Source organism: Acanthopagrus latus, chromosome 12 (genome assembly GCF_904848185.1).
Source record: "Acanthopagrus latus isolate v.2019 chromosome 12, fAcaLat1.1, whole genome shotgun sequence".
NCBI classification, from domain to species: Eukaryota; Metazoa; Chordata; class Actinopteri; order Spariformes; family Sparidae; genus Acanthopagrus; species Acanthopagrus latus.
Window position 1 is genome coordinate 23,670,286 of NC_051050.1, and position 17,971 is coordinate 23,688,256.

Below are 17,971 nucleotides of genomic sequence, written 5' to 3' on the forward strand. Positions count from 1 at the left end.
ACTGAATAAAAAATTGTGTATCAGAAGTTTTCTCTTCTTTCCTCTCTCATTAATCAACTTGTAAGCCCCAAAATGTATCTGATTACCCTTTAAAATATATAAAAGTGTATAATACAGTATATAATAATCTAATATATATTTGTTTTTGATGTAATCATCTAACGTCTGTCAGAGAACAACAGATAAATAGGTACACATGATTAAAAAGAAAATAATAAAGGTGCTGATGGTAAGTTGAAAAAGCAATATTAGGAGGCAGTGAGTCAAAATTTGGATTTGCTTAAAAAAAGAAATAGATAATAAGTTATTAAGTCATATATATGAATTATTAAATTAAAGACAACATAAAATGACGAGGTGGTAAGTCAAAATCATTAAGTCAGTTAGTAAATATATCATAGTGAGTCAAAATGTGTAAAATACTAATACCAGGTCAAACTTATGTGATATTAAATCAGAATGATGAGATATTCATTTCAAACTATGAGATAAAAAGTCAATATTATCAAATGGTAAACCATATTTATAATGTTGTACGTCAAAATGATGAGACAGTAAGTCAAAAAAATATTAAATAATAATATTTTCATAATGGCAAAAATGGTCTTCCATACTAGGTGCGTTCTGTCCTGTCGGAATTCTCAGGGTTTTCGACACTGGGTTGATGATAACGCATGTTTATTTATTTATTTATTTATTTATTTATATATTTATTTTTACCGCAGTCATCGTGTCTTTTCCTTTACGTTTCATGTCAATCACTTCCTTAAACGCTCTGAGCGATAAAATGCAGAACAAGGTATTTTTGGTGTCCATGTCGCTGCCACATCCCGACACGACACCACAGGAACACACTGAAGTCGGACGTTCCTATCAACAACTATCCGAGGAGCACGTGAATGCAGCAGCTCTGTTTCCAGTCGGGACTATTTTGGTGATACACACGTGGAGCTGATTTGGTGCCAAAAAGTTTGTTTCTGCATCAAAATGACGTGATTTCACTCTAGATTGTTATATTTGACAGATTTTAACCAATCCGGTCCTTTTTACCTGTTGAAATACCTTTAAAAGTATTTCACCTGCCTGTTTCTAGTCGGGACTATTTTGGTGATACACACATCTCCTTCCCTGTGACTAAAACTTTGTTTCTGCATCAAATTCACTTGAAAGAGTGAAATTAAGTAATTTTGATGCAGAAACAACCTCTGGATCACAAGGCTCAACGTGTGTATCACCAAAATAGTCCCGACTGGAAACAGAGCACGACACGCTCTGTTTCCAGTCGGGACTATTTTGGTGATACATCAACACGCGGAGCCGGCGTAGCGACACAGCTGCATCCTGTGGCGGCGTGTTACAGAAGTTTTGGTGGTGAAAGTGTTTTTTATTTCCCGCTAACCTGCTTCAGAAAGCGGATTCAGTTCCGTTAGACGTTTAAGCTCAACTGCGTCGGAGTTTTATATAAGTAGTAGCCGCCATGTTGTGGCAGAGAGCGATGTTAAAGTAAGCTAGCAGCAGAGAGGTGATGGAGGTATGACAGCAGGGAACAGAGCTAATGTCAACATTAGCTGAAACACACCGGTGTGTTTGAACGTCTCGCCGAGCCACAGAGTCGAACCATGGTGCCGTTAAAGAGAAGGAAAGTGGTCTCGTCCCGTGCTGGGAGCACTGGGACGGAACCAAACAAGTTCCCTCAGTTTGTTCTGTTCCTGCTGGAAAGAAAAATGGGAGCCAGTCGAAGAGCTTTCCTCTCTCAGCTCGGCCGGAAGAAGGGATTCCAGGTGGAGGAGCTGTTCAGGTAAAATGAACTGTAATGGTACAGTTCTGGAAATGTAACTTAAGTTAATGTTCATAAAAGTTATTTATTTTTATGAAGATTTGTGCAGATCAACATCAAAAAGACAAAGATATTTCATCAACAATAATTTAAAACCAGTTAATCTTCATATTACAGAAGCTGGAGTCAGCAAATGTTTGTTGTTTTTCACTGTTGAAATCACTTAAAACTTTAAATGAAGTTCATATTATTTTTATTTCCTCACAGTGAAAGTGTCACACACGTCGTCTCTGAGAACAACTGTGGTTCTGAGGTCCGGACGTGGCTCGACTCGCAGGTCAGAGGTGGAACACCTGCTCACCTCCTGGACATCAGCTGGTACACAGAGAGCATGAAGGCGGGACGTCCTGTGGAGATACTGGACAGACACAAACTACAGGTATGTTTTATTTTACAGGAATCATCACCGCCGCTCTGCTCAGCCTCAGACACACTGAAAATAAATATCATGTTCCATAAGACGCTTAACTGTTGGAAAGTCTGATCAACCTGTTTCACTGTTTTCTGATGTAATCAACAGATTAATAGACAATTAGATCATCGTTATGACTGGCTCTGTGTCTCTCAGGAGCAGCAGACGAGTGAAGCGGAGGTGGGGGTGTTTTCTGTCCCCAGCTACGCCTGTCAGAGAAGAACCACCCTGGAAAACCACAACGCCGTCCTCACTGTGGGTCCTCCAGCTAACGCAGATCTCCATGTTAGAACATCAAATCCGTGTATTTCTGACGCTCTGTGTGATGTGTGTCCTGCCTCAGGATGCTCTGTCGCTCCTGGCCGAGAACGCTGAGCTCAGCGAGGAGGAGGGACGAGGTGTGGCTTTTCGCCGGGCCGCCGCCGTGTTGAAGGCTCTGCCCAGACCGGTGACGAGCATGACGGAGCTCAGAGGGCTTCCCTGTCTCGGAGATCACTCGCTCAGAGTCATCAAGGTCAGCAGAAAGTGTGATTTCATGTTAAGCTGCTTCATCACACTCAGAGAAGATCTGATAAACTGTTTTTTATTCTTCATTCTTGTAGGATATTCTGGAGAACGGAGCATCAAGGGAAGCCGAGACTACGAAGCAGTCTGAGCGATATAAAGCTCTGAAGGTCGGTTGGACGTTTTAGGTGGTTTCACTGTCCTGCTGCCACAAATACTCACCAAACGTGGATTAACACACTGCTAAAAAAACAACCCCTGACAGATGCACTATTTTTCTCCTGTTTGTTTGGTAAGAAAGGTTTTAACGGGTATTTTTGGAGTCGGAGCAAAAACCGCGGATCGTTGGATCAGAGAAGGGATCCTCGGCCTCCAGCAGCTGCAGGATTCAGGACAAACGCTCAACCGAGCGCAGCAGGCAGGTTTGTGTCTCTGCTCGTCTCTGCATTCAGACTCTGTCTCAGCTCGTTTCTGTCTTAGCGAACGGTTTGTCGTCTCTCAGGCCTCGAGCATTACGATGACCTCAACCAGCCGGTCACCAAGGCAGACGCTGATGTCATCAGCGAGATCGTGGAGCGAGCTGTTGTCTCCGTGTTACCAGGCGCACAGATGACTCTGATTGGAGGATTCAGGAGGTAACAGAGCTAAACGACCAGGCTGTATGACGATCTCATGACCTTTCCGAGATGAATAAAGGTTGAAGAGAATTTTTTCTAACACACCTTGATGTTGCCGACCCTGCTTCTGTCTGCTTCTTCTACTGCTGACGTGAGCACTTTAGTGTTTAGAGCTGCGATCCAAACATGATTCCTTCAAACACGGTCACAACAAAAAAACTGTAGCATTGCTGCTTCATCCAGTAAAGTGTTTCTGTGTTCAGTAACAGTGAGAATATCATTTGAAGAAAAGTTTGGAATGGGAACTGGGGATCGAGAACAACATGTCTGAAACCAACTTCTTTGATTTATCTTCACAACCTTTTGTGTCTCCAGAGGAAAGCTGTCGGGCCATGATGTTGACTTCCTGATCACACACCCAGAGGAGGGCAGAGAGGTGGGGCTGATGCCGAAAGTAGTTTCCTGGTTGGAATCACAGGTAAACTCTGAGTTATTCACCGGAGGGAATGTCAGAGGCGTCAGGAAAGTTTTCTCCCCTCTGTCTAAAAACCTGGATTCATACCATCCACACTCATTCTCTCTCCAGGGTTTCCTGTTGTACCAGAAAACCACCAGAAACTCGTACCTGGAGTCTAAGGACGGTCCGGGTCGACCATCCTCCAACATGGACCGCTTCGAGAGGTGTTTCTCCATCTTCAAACTGACCGAGGAGGAGAAACGACGAACTAAACAGCCAGAGACAGCAACGGATAACGGCCTGCAAACTGTCAGCACACCTGAACCAGATCCACACAGCCGGGTCCAGATTAGTGAACACAGCCGCTGTGAGGATGAAGAACTGGAGGCGGATCAGACAAAACAAGCCGGACACAAACTGTGGAGAGCCGTGAGAGTCGACCTGGTCGTCTCTCCCATCAGCCAGTTCGCTTTTGCTCTGCTGGGCTGGACCGGATCCAAGGTGACCCTTCAGAGATGAACCAAAATATCAGAATTAGAATTTAACCCCGATCACAGACTTCCTTCATCACTCTGCCAATAAAAGAAGAAGAAGTAGAAATGTTATATATTATATGATTAAATTGGAGAGCTGTGGAATGAAAATACTCTCCAGATCTCCAGAGGATCAGATTTAGAGTGTGATGAAATTCGAGAAAGATGTGGTTGTTTTTCTTTTTGTTCCACGTTCAGTGATATTTCCTCTGACTCCATTTTGTCCACAGCTGTTTGAGAGAGAGCTGCGTCGCTGGGCGGGACACGAGAGGAACATGTCTCTGAGCAGCCACGCTCTGTATGACAACAAACAGGTGCGCACACTGTCGTCACGAACAAAACCTCTGACTGTTATCCGCCTGCTTAAAATCAGCCAGATGTCTTTTTTTTTCTGTGTTCTTTCAGAGAATTTATCTGCGAGCGACGTCGGAGGAGGAGATATTTGCTCATCTTGGTCTGGAGTTCATTCCTCCGTCAGAGAGAAACGCCTGAGAGGACCCGACGAGCTCCGACAGGAAGCTGAAGCAGGTATCTGAGGAAAACAACCCGGAGACACGAGCGCCAACGAGATGTAGCCAATAAAAACCCACCGTGAGACAAGATTTTTCAGGGATGATTGTACATTTACATAATCGTGAGCTGGAAAAGTCTGATAGTAAACTGTGATAAATCCTCCATCGTGAAGGTTTGTGTTGAAGCTGTTTGTGACAAAAGTTGATTCAGCTGAAGGATCGTCGTTTGTGCTGCTGTCGAGTCGTGTGGCTTCACACTGGAAGGTGTTTCTATTATTTTGTCCACCTCATTTACACCAACGAGGTTAAGAAATGTAAAAGAAACACAACTACATCTAATTCAACTGCACCACAGTTTGTATTTGAGTCAGTTAGTCAATATTTTGCACATTCATTCGTCTTCATTTTAAACACTGGAACTGTAAATTGTATTTTATTCTATTTTTATAAACAGTTTAATTTAAAGAAATGACAAAATGACAATTAACAAGCTGCACCAACTGATAATAATAAAAATAATAATAATAATAATGTGTGTTTGAATCCGCAAATAGAAATAAAAACATAATCATTGCTGCTCTAACTCGAGTGCCTGTTACAAGATGTTTTTTATAACAATAAAAGATCGATTTTTAACAGATAACATCTGATTTCATCATATAATTTTCTTCCTGTCAACAAATCAGATGAAAACACTTCACATGTGAACCTCACGGTGGCGCTGGAGGAACCGTCAGAGGATTAAATAATATATTTCATTGGGATCCAGAAAATTAATAAAACAAAGATATTATGAGAGGAAAGTAAAGTACTGTACGTATCATGAGCTACTTGTAGTTTAACTGAGTGTTTCCATTTTATGCCACTTTATACATTTTACTTGACTACAGTTCAGAGGGAAATATTGTGACTTTTAACCCAGTTAAATATCTTTGATTATTGTTACATACTAAAATATAATCATCAAATAAATCCTGATGTATTCTTACAGGTTTAGATCAGTTCACTGAGGTTCAGAATGAGCCGCAGAGTCCCAGGTGTCCAAAAATAATGACTACATTACCCACAATGCATCGTAGCTACTGAAGACCTGTAAACTTTTAATGTGGAAAAATGTGAGAGTCACCCTTTAATGTAGGACCTGCGTACGTAACGTGAACGTGAGGCAAGCGAGACAGCGTGGAAGTTATTTTTCAGATGTTCTTGTGTAACTTCCTTTCTGAAGCGGCTGAAGAAAGATGTCAGCTCCTGTTTCACATCAGACAGTTTCCGTGTGATGGGATTAAATCTGCTGTTCTGGAGGAGATCACGTTAGAAAAGCAGACGAGATAAGAACAGTTTGATCCAATCAGTCAAACGGTTTTCAGACACACCTGCGGAGCGGCGACCTCGTTTTCTACAACGTCTTCTTCATCGTTTCTTATCAAAACGTTCAGAAGAAGAAAAAAAAAACGACAGCAGAGAAACCACAAACATGAATGAGTACATTTACTCGAGTACTGAGCTGAAGTACAATCTCACACATTTGTATTTTTATGTTACTTTGTACTTTCTGCTTCGTCTCAGAGGAAAATATTGTAATTTTCTTTTTCTCTGCTGCGTTTATTCTGATGACTTTAGTTACTTGTTATATTACAGATTACATGACGTCAGAGCCGAAGTTATAGATCTTTAATTTGTTTGTTTTATTGGCATTCACACGAAGAAAAACACTGATTCTCATGTAATCCAGTACAATACCAAAGTATTATTATTTACAGTGTAACATGTACTGTATATCGTACAAAGTACAGCTTTGATGTACTTGTACTTTACTTGACTAACTCCATTTTCAGCTACTTAATTCTTCCTCTCTGCTACATTTTGGAGGCAGATATTTTACTTTTAACTCACAACATTATTTAAATTACATGTTACTTTTCAGATGACATGCTGCATCACAGCCAAATTAGTACATGTTTAAATTAACTTTAGTTTATTGACAATCATATTAAACAAACATTGATCGAAAGAATGCTGAATATCTGACCTGATGATTGATCAACTCACAGTGTACAGTAAATTCATACATGTAAATATATGTGTAATTGACTTTTACATGGACTTTTTATACTTTTATGCATTTAATCAGATACTTCAGGACCTTTAGTGCGACATTTACTTTTACCAAAGTCGTCATACTGTCGTCTGACTTTTGGATATTTCTTAAAAACCCTAAATTTGATTCAGTTTTTGTTATGTTTAAAAATGCTGGAAGGAATCCAACAGTTAAGAAACAGTTTGAGACGGCGACGCGTCACTTTACATTTTAAAGTCCGGGGATATTCTCTGTTACCTGCCATAAAAGCCTGTGAACCCTCAGGTGTGCTGCGTCACAGCCTGCAGCTCTCAGATTCAGGGAGAAATTTAAATTTCACAATCTAAAGACGCGCCTCCCTCCCTGCATCCTCCTGTCCCCACCGTTTGACGAGGGGAGTCGCAGCGCCTGCTCGTCCACCAGGACCCGTCCCGCCGGCCCCCATCAAAGCCCTGGGAGCCTTTGATGAGGCTGATAGGGATCAATGGAACAGGGGAAGAGGCCTTAACTGACTGTGTTACAGACGGGGCGGGCAACTGCTGGAGACTGCCGGCAGTGGAGATCAATGATTATTGGGCGTCATCAGCACCTTCATCTGCATGAAGAGGAATCCACTGAGCAGCAGAGACGCGCTCAGTTTAGGCTGAACTCAGATCCAAAGTGCCAAACTGGAGAAAAGTTACCGGAGAAAAGTGCTTTATTATCGTCTTTATCAGCACGTTGAGGAGGCTGATGGAAGTCTGCGCTGTTGTTTCTGTTTCTGCTTGTGTTTGTAGTTAAAATTAATAAAGGGGAAGTAAAAAACATCAGTCTCATAACGTTATATCCTGATATAACACCAGTGTCGTCTTTTCCTTGTTTTAAAGGTTCATTACAGACAAACGTTCCACTTGTTCTAAAACTTGTATATCTACATTACTGGTGATTATTGATCAGAAATCTCGTTGTGATAATATTTAATCAAAGTACCAATAAATAGTCATCCCAACAATGTTTTCATTATCGAGGTATTCGGTGGTATTTTAAGTGCTTGTGAGGAGATTTATCGTGTATCATGATAACAAAAAAATGCCACAATATGATTTAAAAGCCCTGTTTCCTCCTTTATTCGTACTTTTCTCGCTTCTCCTCTGAAGATTTGACAGTTTGTTGTGATAAATTGTGAGTTTTGTTGTCAAGAATATCATTTTTTATAATCTGCTTTGGATCAGAAATGAAAAAAGTGAGAACAAACCTCTTAAAAAAGATTAAATTATGAGGATTTATGACGCCTGTTGATTGTAAACATACAGAAACAAAGTATTATTTAAATGTAGAGTTACTTAAACTTTAGTTAACAGTAAAATGTTTTATTAAACAGTCATTTATTGTAACTACTTGAGAGTAATTAACTATAATTGTACCAAAAATGACTTGTTGACAGCTGTTTGATCTGTAAAAGTGAATAAATCAAAAGACATTTAACTTTCAGGATTTAAATAAAGTTTTTAAGATTAAAACTCACTCCAACAAATGTAGATTAACCCGCTGCTGAAAAAAGTCCCGAATAAAAGCACCATTTCCTCCTTTTTGTGTGATCAAAACTAAAGCAATGAGTCTTTATTTTACATATTTATACATTTAGTCTCTGAGCTGAGACACAGTGGACGAACACATTGATCTCCTTTAAAGCTTTTGTTTGTAAAAAAGAGTTTAATTTGTGTTTAAAGTGTCGTGTTTTATCTCCAGAAGCTGATAATGGAGACAGACGGTGAGACCAGAGCAGCACCAGGTCGGGACATGTGTCTCCTCCGGTCTGCTGTCAGCGCCCGGGGGGGTCGAGGTGTGTTTGTGTCCATAACAGAGCAGCAAACAGGCCCATTAGAGATGAAAGAGCCTGAATGGAGCCAATCAAAGACGAGCTCAGCAGGACGCCGTTACCCCACAGACAGCAGCAGCCCGCTGGGGCCGAGGAGGAGGAATGACCCCTCGTCATGGATAAGGAGCATTTACACACACACACACACACACACACACACAAGGATGGACGGACACACTGTTTTATTGCTCTTCTGTGTTCACGTGAATGTTTCTCTGAGGTTAAATTGGCTCTTTTTCACATGGAGTCTGGTGTGTGAGCACAAAATACACAACAACAGACGTTAAAACAAAGAGATTCTGCAGGGAAAAAAAAAAAAAGCCCCTCGGAGCAAAAGTGAAGTGTTGTAAATAAACACACGAGCCTGCAGAAACAAACAGATACTGAAGATACTTTAAAGGAGCAGTTCACCCAAAAAAAAAAAATGAAACTAGAGCCCATTATCTCCTCAACCGCTGGCTGATGTGAAGTCAGGTGAAGTTTCGTCATCTACAAAAATATTTCTGGAGCTTCACAGGAAAGAAAAAGTGTTAAAGCATTCTCCTAAACAACCGAAGAAGATGGAGACTTGTTTTAAAATGTGAAAAACAAGCCAGAAGACACCAAACTGATTCAAAAAGACTTTATTTACTTTGTTATTTCAGCTGGAATCTTCACTGCGACCAGCTAAAAGTGTTAGCGGGCATGTCGAGGGCGAACGTAACATCCTTTAAAATCAGTCTGAGCTCTTCTGAAAACCAGGTTTTGCAATTTAAAGGGCCACTTCACTCTTCCAAATTCATTTTACAGGATGCGATGGACATGCGGTCGAGCTGGAGGGGGAAACTACACGTCCGTCACCCTCAGTTAAACATCTATACAAACTACATCCTCTCCGTCCTCTCTGTTCTCACAGGAGTCCAGACTCACAGTCTCCTCGGCGGAGGACGAAGTCTCTCTCATGTCTCGTCCTCCCAAAGAGACTTTTGGTTCACACATACGGTGTCGAAAAACATTCACGTGTCGATGGTGATGCAGAAGCATGACAACAAAAAACTCCCACTTCTCCTCTATTATATATTCCCCACGATGCATTTGTTTAATTGTATATATTTATTCCTACACAGCTCACGTGTCTTGAATATTTCAGAAAAATAAATCCTGATTCTGCAGAAAAACGTCCGCAGATGGAGAAGTGTGTGCGCTCGCGTCGGGGTGGATGTGAGAGCAGGCGGAGGTGTGAGCGCTGACACGGCCTTTGATGTTAAACTGGTATTTAGAGGTTAATGAGGCTGTTAGGAAGAGGTGAAGGAAACGCCTGGGAGTCCACACACACACACACACACACACACACACACACACACACACACACACACACACACACACACACACACACGAGAAATGTATCTGCGTCTCCTGAGATTCTTCTGCTGCGACGAGGATCTTTAAAAACCAGAAGAACGTGACCGTAACTCGTCGATTATTTAGATTATTGGCGAGGAAGTCCTGCGCTCAGACGCAAAAAAAAAAAGTCTCCTGTGACATTATTAAATTGTTAATTTCTACTTATTTCTATTTCTACTCGAAATGTGGAGATTAAAGTCGACATTTGGAGCCTCTTGTGTAGATGAGCCGGTGAAACTGTACTGAAGTCACAAAGACGTTATTTATCCTTCAGCTGGTGAACACAGTGACGTTTTCAGGATGAGGAATCTGAAGTGACGAGCAGACGAGCAGCTCGCATCGCCGTCAGTCGTCCTCCTGAACTGGATTTGATGAACCAGACGAGTCGACTTTATTCTCCACGTTTCAACTTTTTCCTCTTGAAGCGTGAAATGAAAATAAAAACCCTGATACTCACCAGATAAACCCGAGGGGTCGTCAGATGATAAACAGGAGGAAATTTCATGCTTTTTTCTGGTAAACACTGGATGATTTTACTTCTTTTAGTTATTTAAATGAAGCCATGTGAGACGTTCACTAGTATTTCTCCTTCATTTTCAGCTTTTATCATCCTCTTTCCTGGTCGTACTTCATTTTCTGTATAAACATGGAGCTGAAACATCTGAAAGGAGTCTTGAAATGATGATGTATATGTGACTTTACTCATATGAAATATCATAATTCTCACATATACAGTTGTTATATATTTATTTTTTCCTTGCTGTCATGTCTGATTGTTTTCTCTCTGAATCTGTCTGTGATGTTTCTGTAACGGAGGATCGATGAAGTGTTTCTGATTTCTGATGTTTTCCATCGTTTGATCTTTTTACTGGCGCTCGTCATCGTGTTGTCTTCTTTCTTTTCTCCTGCAGCTGTTTGGACACAAACAGGAGAAAAAGATCCACCGACTCAACCAACAACCGTGGATGTAAAGGTGCGTTACAAAGATTTTTCTTTCCCTAATTTCCTCGATGTTTTTGTTGGAAAGTTTGTCAGAAAGATTAAAAGTGACACCTCACAGTGTGTGTTTCTTTTAACCAACAGTCCGAACAAAAACGTTTAAATATGTATAAAATAATCACAGTAATTCAAAGCTCATATAAACTGTGTGATTCATGAAGAAACATCAAACTTTCTAATCTCTCAGGAAGTTTTGCAGCAAAAAACTTCGCTCGTAAAGTAACTAAAAGTTGAAAAAAAGGTCGAGAACGACAAGATCAGTCTTTAATTTATTGTGAAATCATAACCTGAAAGCTGAACACAAACTCTGTCAGTCAGACGATGAAGCGCCTCAAGCAGAAGCAGACAAACACAGAAACAACAGGCTGCTGATTGGTCCAGTTAAAGGTTCAAAGGGCTCCTGATCATTTGTTTTCCCTCCGTCAGCTCCGTCGCTGCCCCTCCGTCTGCGTCTCTGAGCTCTTTAACGTGGGTGGATGAGTATCAGCGGCGGTCTGCTCCACCTCAACCGTCCCGGACGGCGTGTGACGAGCAGGACGACCAGCTCTTTGATGTGGCAGACAGACAACAGCCTGTCTGCAGCTCATCATCGGGTTTGTTTTATCATTTCACTGAACTCAGGACTTCATCATGTTCGCCAGAAATCCTCTAATATCAGATCGTAAAATGTGCAAAATGTGGAAAATGAATCAAATGTCCTCCTGAAAATGTAGAAAATCAAACTCTAAATGTTATTGTTCTTTGGGAAAATTGCAAATATTATTGTGAAGAAGGACTCCGAGGTCAGTCGTGTCTTTACTGTGAACAACAGAGGAAGTTTATCAGGAAATTTAGCAAATCCTCACATTTCTGCTCCGAACATGTGGAGTCATTGGAGCGTCATGAAAAAGAATAAATCTGCAGAAGAAGAAAACAACTGTAGAAGTAAAAAGAGAAAACTGAAGGAGGAGGAGGTGAAGGAGGAGGTGAAGGAGGAGATGAAGGGATCATCCTCTCCGGGTCGTTATCAGCCTCTTTAACTTGATCCCTAAATCCTTGTTGTCGCTGAAAGACACTCGGCAGTTCTGGATGATTTCAGGCTCAACACGACGATCAGTTTCCATTATATGTGATGAGAGTAATCTGCAGGAAGGGAACTAAAGTACATCTACTCAAGGACTTTAAATCCTTCAGTCCTGCTAGTTTCAGCCTCCTTTTGGTTCATTTATGCCAGTTGCTTCTTTGTTTCTTGTCCTTTTTAGTGTTTAAATGATTTGGTGGATAAATAAATGTTTGTAAAAATACACTCGACATCACTGATTCATAAACTGAGACTGAAATCTTCACCGACAAACGCAGAATTTACTGAAAGATGTTTAAAACTTTTAAATTAAATGTGCAACAACATCCTGTGGAGTGTTTTTTACATTCTTATATTAATTTAACAAACATTTATGTAAATCTTTTGAATTAATAACGATAATAAATATTAATTTCAATGATTTCTTCTGTATTTTTTATGAAATAATTTTTGTGTGTTTTTATTTATTTTTAGTCCCCTACACTTTTGTTTTTTTCATATATAATATTTATTTACTCAATAATTCTCTTATTTTTACTGATGTTTTCATTTCCTTGGCACGTCTGTGACTTTATATAAAAAATATTGAAGAAAAAAAAAGAATAAATCTGTAAAACAGTAAGAAAATCACTGAAATAGAGAAATAGGTTAAAAAGAATATAAATATATATTTGTATATAAAGAGAAATAGATAAAATAATAAATAAGAAAATTAAAATGTGGAAAGATAAAAAAAATATATATATATGATAAATATTAGTGATGAATTTAAACTACTTTTACAAAATCTCAGAGGAAAATATGACATAATGTCTTTATTATGTTTTATTTCTTACTAAATGTGTTTCTTGTGTATACGACACTGGAACATGATGTATTTCTGGTGATTATTGATCTAAAAATGGTTGTCGGATCAGTTTTAGTTAAACCCTGATCAATTAAACGACAGGTAACGTGAGCTGAAAGCCCATCATGTTAAATCTCTGCTCACTTTCAGACAGTTTGCCTTTAATCTGGGATCATCCCGGATTATCTGTCGCCGTCGTTTTAAACCACTCACGGCCGATTGTGTTGCTAACTAACCTGAAGGCTCCTCAGGTGACGCTCGCCGAGTCTTAAATGTGACTTTTAGCCTGAACATGATCAGCAGCACAGTCTGATTAATGACTTCTGCAGATTTCTCCTCATTTTCCAGAAGTCGACTGTGATTTTTTATTCCAGTTTATATTTTTTGTCAGTAAATGTCGAATAATTTTTAAAAATCAGAAATGAGAGACTGAACGCTCCACATCTGCATCTTTTTTACCACGTTTCTCAGCTTTTGTGTGCACAGAATAACACAATAAACACAAAGTGATGAATTAAGGTTGATAGAAATAGTTATAAAGTATATTTAGTATATTTGTAGTTGTGAGTCTTGAAGTTTGGTGTGAGAATCAGTCAGAGGTTCAACAAAAATGAGTTTATACAAGTCATGTTAATGTTATTTTGTTTTTTTCTTCTGTTATATCAACTAATCTCATGAGGCAGATAATAAATTCTGATTTAATTGCTTATTTTAGGGGGTAAAAAGGCAACTTTAATCACTTCTTCACTCTTTAACAGTGTTGTAAAAGGTGTAAAGTCAGCAGAGCTAGAAACCTGATTTTGCAAACTTTATTATCTAAAATGACATCAGAGCTCTGCCACAATAAACTTCACAAATAATTTAATCATTTTAAATCACCACAAGCTTTATAAGCTTTACAAGAAATAAACATCAGTGTGTTTCAGCAACATATATCAGTCAGTACTCATATATTTTGGATATCAGCTGATAAAACTGACTAACAGATATATGAGTTGGGCTCTATAATATTAATTAATGTTATAATGAATTGTAGTGGAGTATAAAGTAGCTGAAAATGTAAATACTCAAGTACTCAGTTCAGTGTAATCAGTTACATCAGTGCAGAGAGACACTCAACAATTCATGATAAACATTGTTATCATGTCATATAAACTCAACACATGTTGTTTTATTTCTTTTATTTCTGTAGGAGAATCATCTGTAAATAAAACGGCTAAATTATCTTTTAATTACGAAGCAGACCGAGTTGGTGGACGTGAGCTCAGACGGCGGCAGCTGATCCGGGACACATTTTACTGCCTGAAACTCATCATCTGTATTTACAGTGTGGATGTGACGGCAGAGGAGATGCAGACACTTTGAGGTGAGGTGTGTCTATTATCTGTCTTTTGGGAGGCAGGAAGGAGGAGAAGTGGGGGAGGAGGTGGAGGAGGAGGAGGTGGGGGAGGAGGTGGTGGAGGAGGTGGGGGATTTGGGGGGGGGGGATCCTCCAGACTCACTGGAGCCTTGTTGTAACAGCCTCATTGAGACTGAATGAGACGTCTTAATTACTCCAGTTGTGAAAACTGAAGGAGGAGGGTGGAGGCAGGAGGATGTGTGCTTTGATCTCCAGGATCAGGGAGTCTGACCCGAGGAGGGACGCCGCCTATAAATACAGACGAGCTGTGATGGGGGGCCAGTCGAGACTCCTCCAGGACCAGGACCAGGACCAGGACACCGCCAGCAGACCTTCACCTCCACTCTGGATTTACCCTTCAGGACCAAACTTAAGCACTCTGCAGCCATGAGAGGACACTTTTCTATCGAGTGGATGGCCCAGAGCAGCCAGCCGGCCGGGACCGGCACCGGCACCAGCACCGCCTCCGGACCCACCACCTGTGGGACGCACTCCGAGAGTCTGCCGGGCTTTTACTGCAAACCAAAGACTGCTGAGAGTTTACCAGAACAGGAAGAGAGCAGGAGCCAGAACCTGGACGGACACCAGCGCCAGAACTCACACAGCAACAACCAAGGTACGTTCAGAAGAATCAGAACATCTTTACGGATCCGTTTCTGCTGCTTCTTGAATACTAATGTCCCAGAAAATATGAATTAAAGAGTAGTTAATGAAGAATAAAAGGTGATATAAATGTAAAAATGTGCCTTAAAGAAATAGAAACATCTGCACTAATGAGAAGAAATGAGCAGTAACAGAATGCAACTAAGTTTTTATACTCAGTATTTCAACTTTCAGGCTTTTTGTTGAAAAAAAAAATCTGAATTTTAAAGGAAAAAAACAGAAAAATAAAAAAGTCGTATAGCATTTTCTACTCCACCACAGCTCAGAGGAAAATATATATATTTTCTTTACTAGGCTACATTTACAGTATAAAGATTAATTACTAATATTTCTTTAATTAAGATTCCTGAACTCAAAACGTGCCTGATCAGATCTTTTGTCAGATATTAAATAAAAGTTAAAGTTAAGATCCCGAGTGGTAATTTCTCAAGCAAAAGATTTTGAAGGTTTTGTGGCTTAATTGTGACAAGATTTCTCATTATTTTCTGAGTTTTTATCAACCAAACAAATTTTTGGTCAACGTAGAAAATAATCCACAGATTAAATCCAGAAATTGCAGTTTTATAAAAAACAGTTAAAACCCTGCTTTTACATTCTGATATCTTACATTCGAACAGTGTTTTTAGTGGTGTCAGTAGTTTTACTTCCGTCAGTGGTTTAATGTGACGTCTTCACTCTGAACGTCTTCTATAACTCTGGTTTTTCCTCCTGCAGCGTCCGAGGTCGGGTTCAGCAGCGGCACCGAGGAGGAGACCTCCGGCTACGAGAGTGAAGGAGGTCACTCCCTCTCCACCGACTGCACCTCCACCTCCTCGCCGGCGTCGCCTCCGTCAGGGAGGAGGCCTCGCACGGCCTTCACGGCGGAGCAGATCAGCAGCATGGAGCGGGCGTTCAAGAGGAACGCGTACCTGGGAACACAAGACAAGGCCGAGCTGTGCAAGAAGCTCAGCCTGTCCGACAAACAGGTACCGATCCGCGATCTGTCATCGATAATCGATCAGTGAGACAATCAGTAACAGAGGCTGTTTTAAATGTTGATGTTGGACAGAACTTTTCCTCATCAGACTTCTTATTTCTCCTCCTCAGATCAGAAACTGGTTCCAGAACCGGCGGATGAAGCTGAAGCGGACCGTGCAGGACGCCCTGGCTCACGCCTGTCAGGCGAACGTCGCCTCTCAGCTGATGCATTACCCGGAGCTGCAGGCGTACCGGCCGGGTCCGTACCCGAGGTACCACTCGGCAGCAGTAGCGGCAGCCGAGGGCCCGTCTGCTGCCTCCTACGTCCACCCACACGGCCTGCAGTACAGCTCGCCTCTGCCCAGCGTCTCCTCTCTGCCTCTGGACTCTTTCTACCAGTACAGCAGCCTCCCTGGAGTCATGCTGCCCTCCACCACGCCTCAGCTCATGGGCTCGTTCCCGTCCTACCATCAGTACTACTGATACCAGCCCGGCCCGATGAGCCTGTGCTGCCACTTTCATCTTCGCTGTGAGACCAAATGAGACTGAATCGACTGATTATCGATCACCTCGTCTTATCCTAATAGGATCGATGCTGTGAATCTTGAATCAGGAACAAACGGGGTGCTGTGCAATATAGATGTGATCTGTGTGTGTATCTGATGTAAAGTTTGGATTTATTTAAATTTGATTTTTAAGAGATTGTCGTAATGTTGCTGTAAATCAGATTGTTAAAATAAAATCGTTTTTAAAACTTAAACGAGGTCTCTGACGTGTTTTAACCCACATATTCTGAAAGACATGTTGACGTTTGTATTTATGCTGCTTTTTACTTTCAGAGGGAAATATCATACATTTTATTACATTTCATTATAATTTTATCATTTATAAAAGTCACTGGTTACTTTACAAGTCAAGCTTTAACAAACAAACCAGTTTACAGTACTTTATTGATTTGTAACGCAGCCCGTCCACATCAGAAAAACAACCTAAGTTTACATTTAAAGCAGTAACATTTAAAGTTAGTAGACTTTTGTCTGCGTCCTGTACAACCGAGTTGCGTTTAACTCACGTCGTACCCGACTTGATAACACAATGTACACAAGTAATGTAATATTTTAACCCTAATATTATCTTCTCCTAAACCTAACTCGACTGGGACAAAGGTCCAGTACGCCTTTCACTAGTACGCTGCTGTTCTGTCAACACTTTACCAACAAATAATAAATAAAGCCACTTCTGATCAATATCAGGACTTGTTGTTAATCACAGCCAGCACTGCTTAATGACCCATAACATGCCTCTCCTGTTCAGCAGCACTGGCCACGCCCACTCCCAGTAGAAGCCACACCCACTCACTTATTCTGGGAACTGTTACAGACACAGATAACAAGGAAGTCACTCATCGATCGTGCTCATCACTCATTACTGCATTAATTATTCAGTAATACATATCAACACTCATACAACAAAACATCTCCTTTTGTTTCTGTGCTTTCTTCTTCTGGAACTGGAGGAATCTAACTGAATACGTTTACTCGGGTACACATTTGAGTTGCTTGTACTTTACTTGAGTATTTCCATGTGATGCAACACTCTTCCTCCTCTAAATCTCATGAGGCTTTTTGGTTTTTAATGTTGCACAATTACTGAGAAATCATATTATTCAGAGGAACACTGTGTGTTTTCCCTGAGCTGCCACTGAGAAAACTGACATCATGTTCCTGGAAATATTTCTGCGAATTCACTGGATTCACATGATCAAATAAATCAAATACACGTAGTGGAGTGGAATTATAAGTTAGCAGACAATGGAAATACTCAATAAAAGTATAAATACCTCAAAATTAAGACTG

The 17,971-nt window shown here is 40.6% G+C and overlaps 2 protein-coding genes across 5 annotated transcripts; both read left to right on the plus strand.

Annotated features, from left to right (window-relative positions):
- The first annotated feature begins 1,289 nt into the window (after positions 1 to 1,289).
- Positions 1,290 to 12,670, plus strand: polm (polymerase (DNA directed), mu). 3 transcript variants are annotated; one of them, XR_005078043.1, is made up of 13 exons: positions 1,290 to 1,798; positions 2,045 to 2,216; positions 2,406 to 2,504; positions 2,593 to 2,763; positions 2,852 to 2,923; positions 3,055 to 3,175; positions 3,256 to 3,388; positions 3,746 to 3,848; positions 3,957 to 4,328; positions 4,591 to 4,674; positions 4,766 to 4,888; positions 8,678 to 11,163; positions 11,616 to 12,670. XR_005078043.1 is itself a non-coding variant. In XM_037116664.1 (12 exons), exons 1-11 carry the CDS (start codon positions 1,620 to 1,622, stop codon positions 4,850 to 4,852), a joined length of 1,593 nt encoding a protein of 530 aa, XP_036972559.1. In that variant the 5' UTR covers positions 1,290 to 1,619; the 3' UTR covers positions 4,853 to 4,888; positions 8,681 to 9,232. The 3 variants fall into 3 exon arrangements, 2 of the variants coding, with proteins under 2 accessions (XP_036972559.1, XP_036972561.1); XM_037116664.1 differs by lacking the exon at positions 11,616 to 12,670 and having other exon boundaries at positions 8,681 to 9,232; XM_037116666.1 differs by lacking the exons at positions 8,678 to 11,163; positions 11,616 to 12,670 and having other exon boundaries at positions 4,766 to 5,196.
- Positions 12,671 to 13,407: 737 nt separating this feature from the next.
- On the plus strand, positions 13,408 to 16,870 carry ved (ventrally expressed dharma/bozozok antagonist). 2 transcript variants are annotated; one of them, XM_037116669.1, is made up of 4 exons: positions 13,408 to 14,462; positions 14,656 to 15,111; positions 15,873 to 16,123; positions 16,245 to 16,870. In XM_037116669.1, the coding sequence occupies exons 2-4, from the start codon at positions 14,883 to 14,885 to the stop codon at positions 16,596 to 16,598; spliced, it is 834 nt and encodes a 277-aa protein (XP_036972564.1). In that variant the 5' UTR covers positions 13,408 to 14,462; positions 14,656 to 14,882; the 3' UTR covers positions 16,599 to 16,870. The 2 variants fall into 2 exon arrangements, with proteins under 2 accessions (XP_036972564.1, XP_036972565.1); XM_037116670.1 differs by lacking the exon at positions 13,408 to 14,462 and having other exon boundaries at positions 14,592 to 15,111.
- The last annotated feature ends 1,101 nt before the right edge of the window (positions 16,871 to 17,971 follow it).

Excerpts from the sequence above, each read along its gene's own strand:
- polm (XM_037116664.1), top strand. The coding sequence starts at position 1,620 with ATGGTGCCGTTAAAGAGAAGGAAAGTGGTCTCGTCCCGTGCTGGGAGC. Across the intron at positions 2,764-2,851 it reads ACTCGCTCAGAGTCATCAAG|GATATTCTGGAGAACGGAGC; the intron begins GTCAGCAGAAAG and ends TCATTCTTGTAG. Across the intron at positions 3,849-3,956 it reads TTTCCTGGTTGGAATCACAG|GGTTTCCTGTTGTACCAGAA; the intron begins GTAAACTCTGAG and ends TTCTCTCTCCAG.
- ved (XM_037116669.1), top strand. The coding sequence starts at position 14,883 with ATGAGAGGACACTTTTCTATCGAGTGGATGGCCCAGAGCAGCCAGCCG. Across the intron at positions 15,112-15,872 it reads CTCACACAGCAACAACCAAG|CGTCCGAGGTCGGGTTCAGC; the intron begins GTACGTTCAGAA and ends TTCCTCCTGCAG. Across the intron at positions 16,124-16,244 it reads TCAGCCTGTCCGACAAACAG|ATCAGAAACTGGTTCCAGAA; the intron begins GTACCGATCCGC and ends TCTCCTCCTCAG.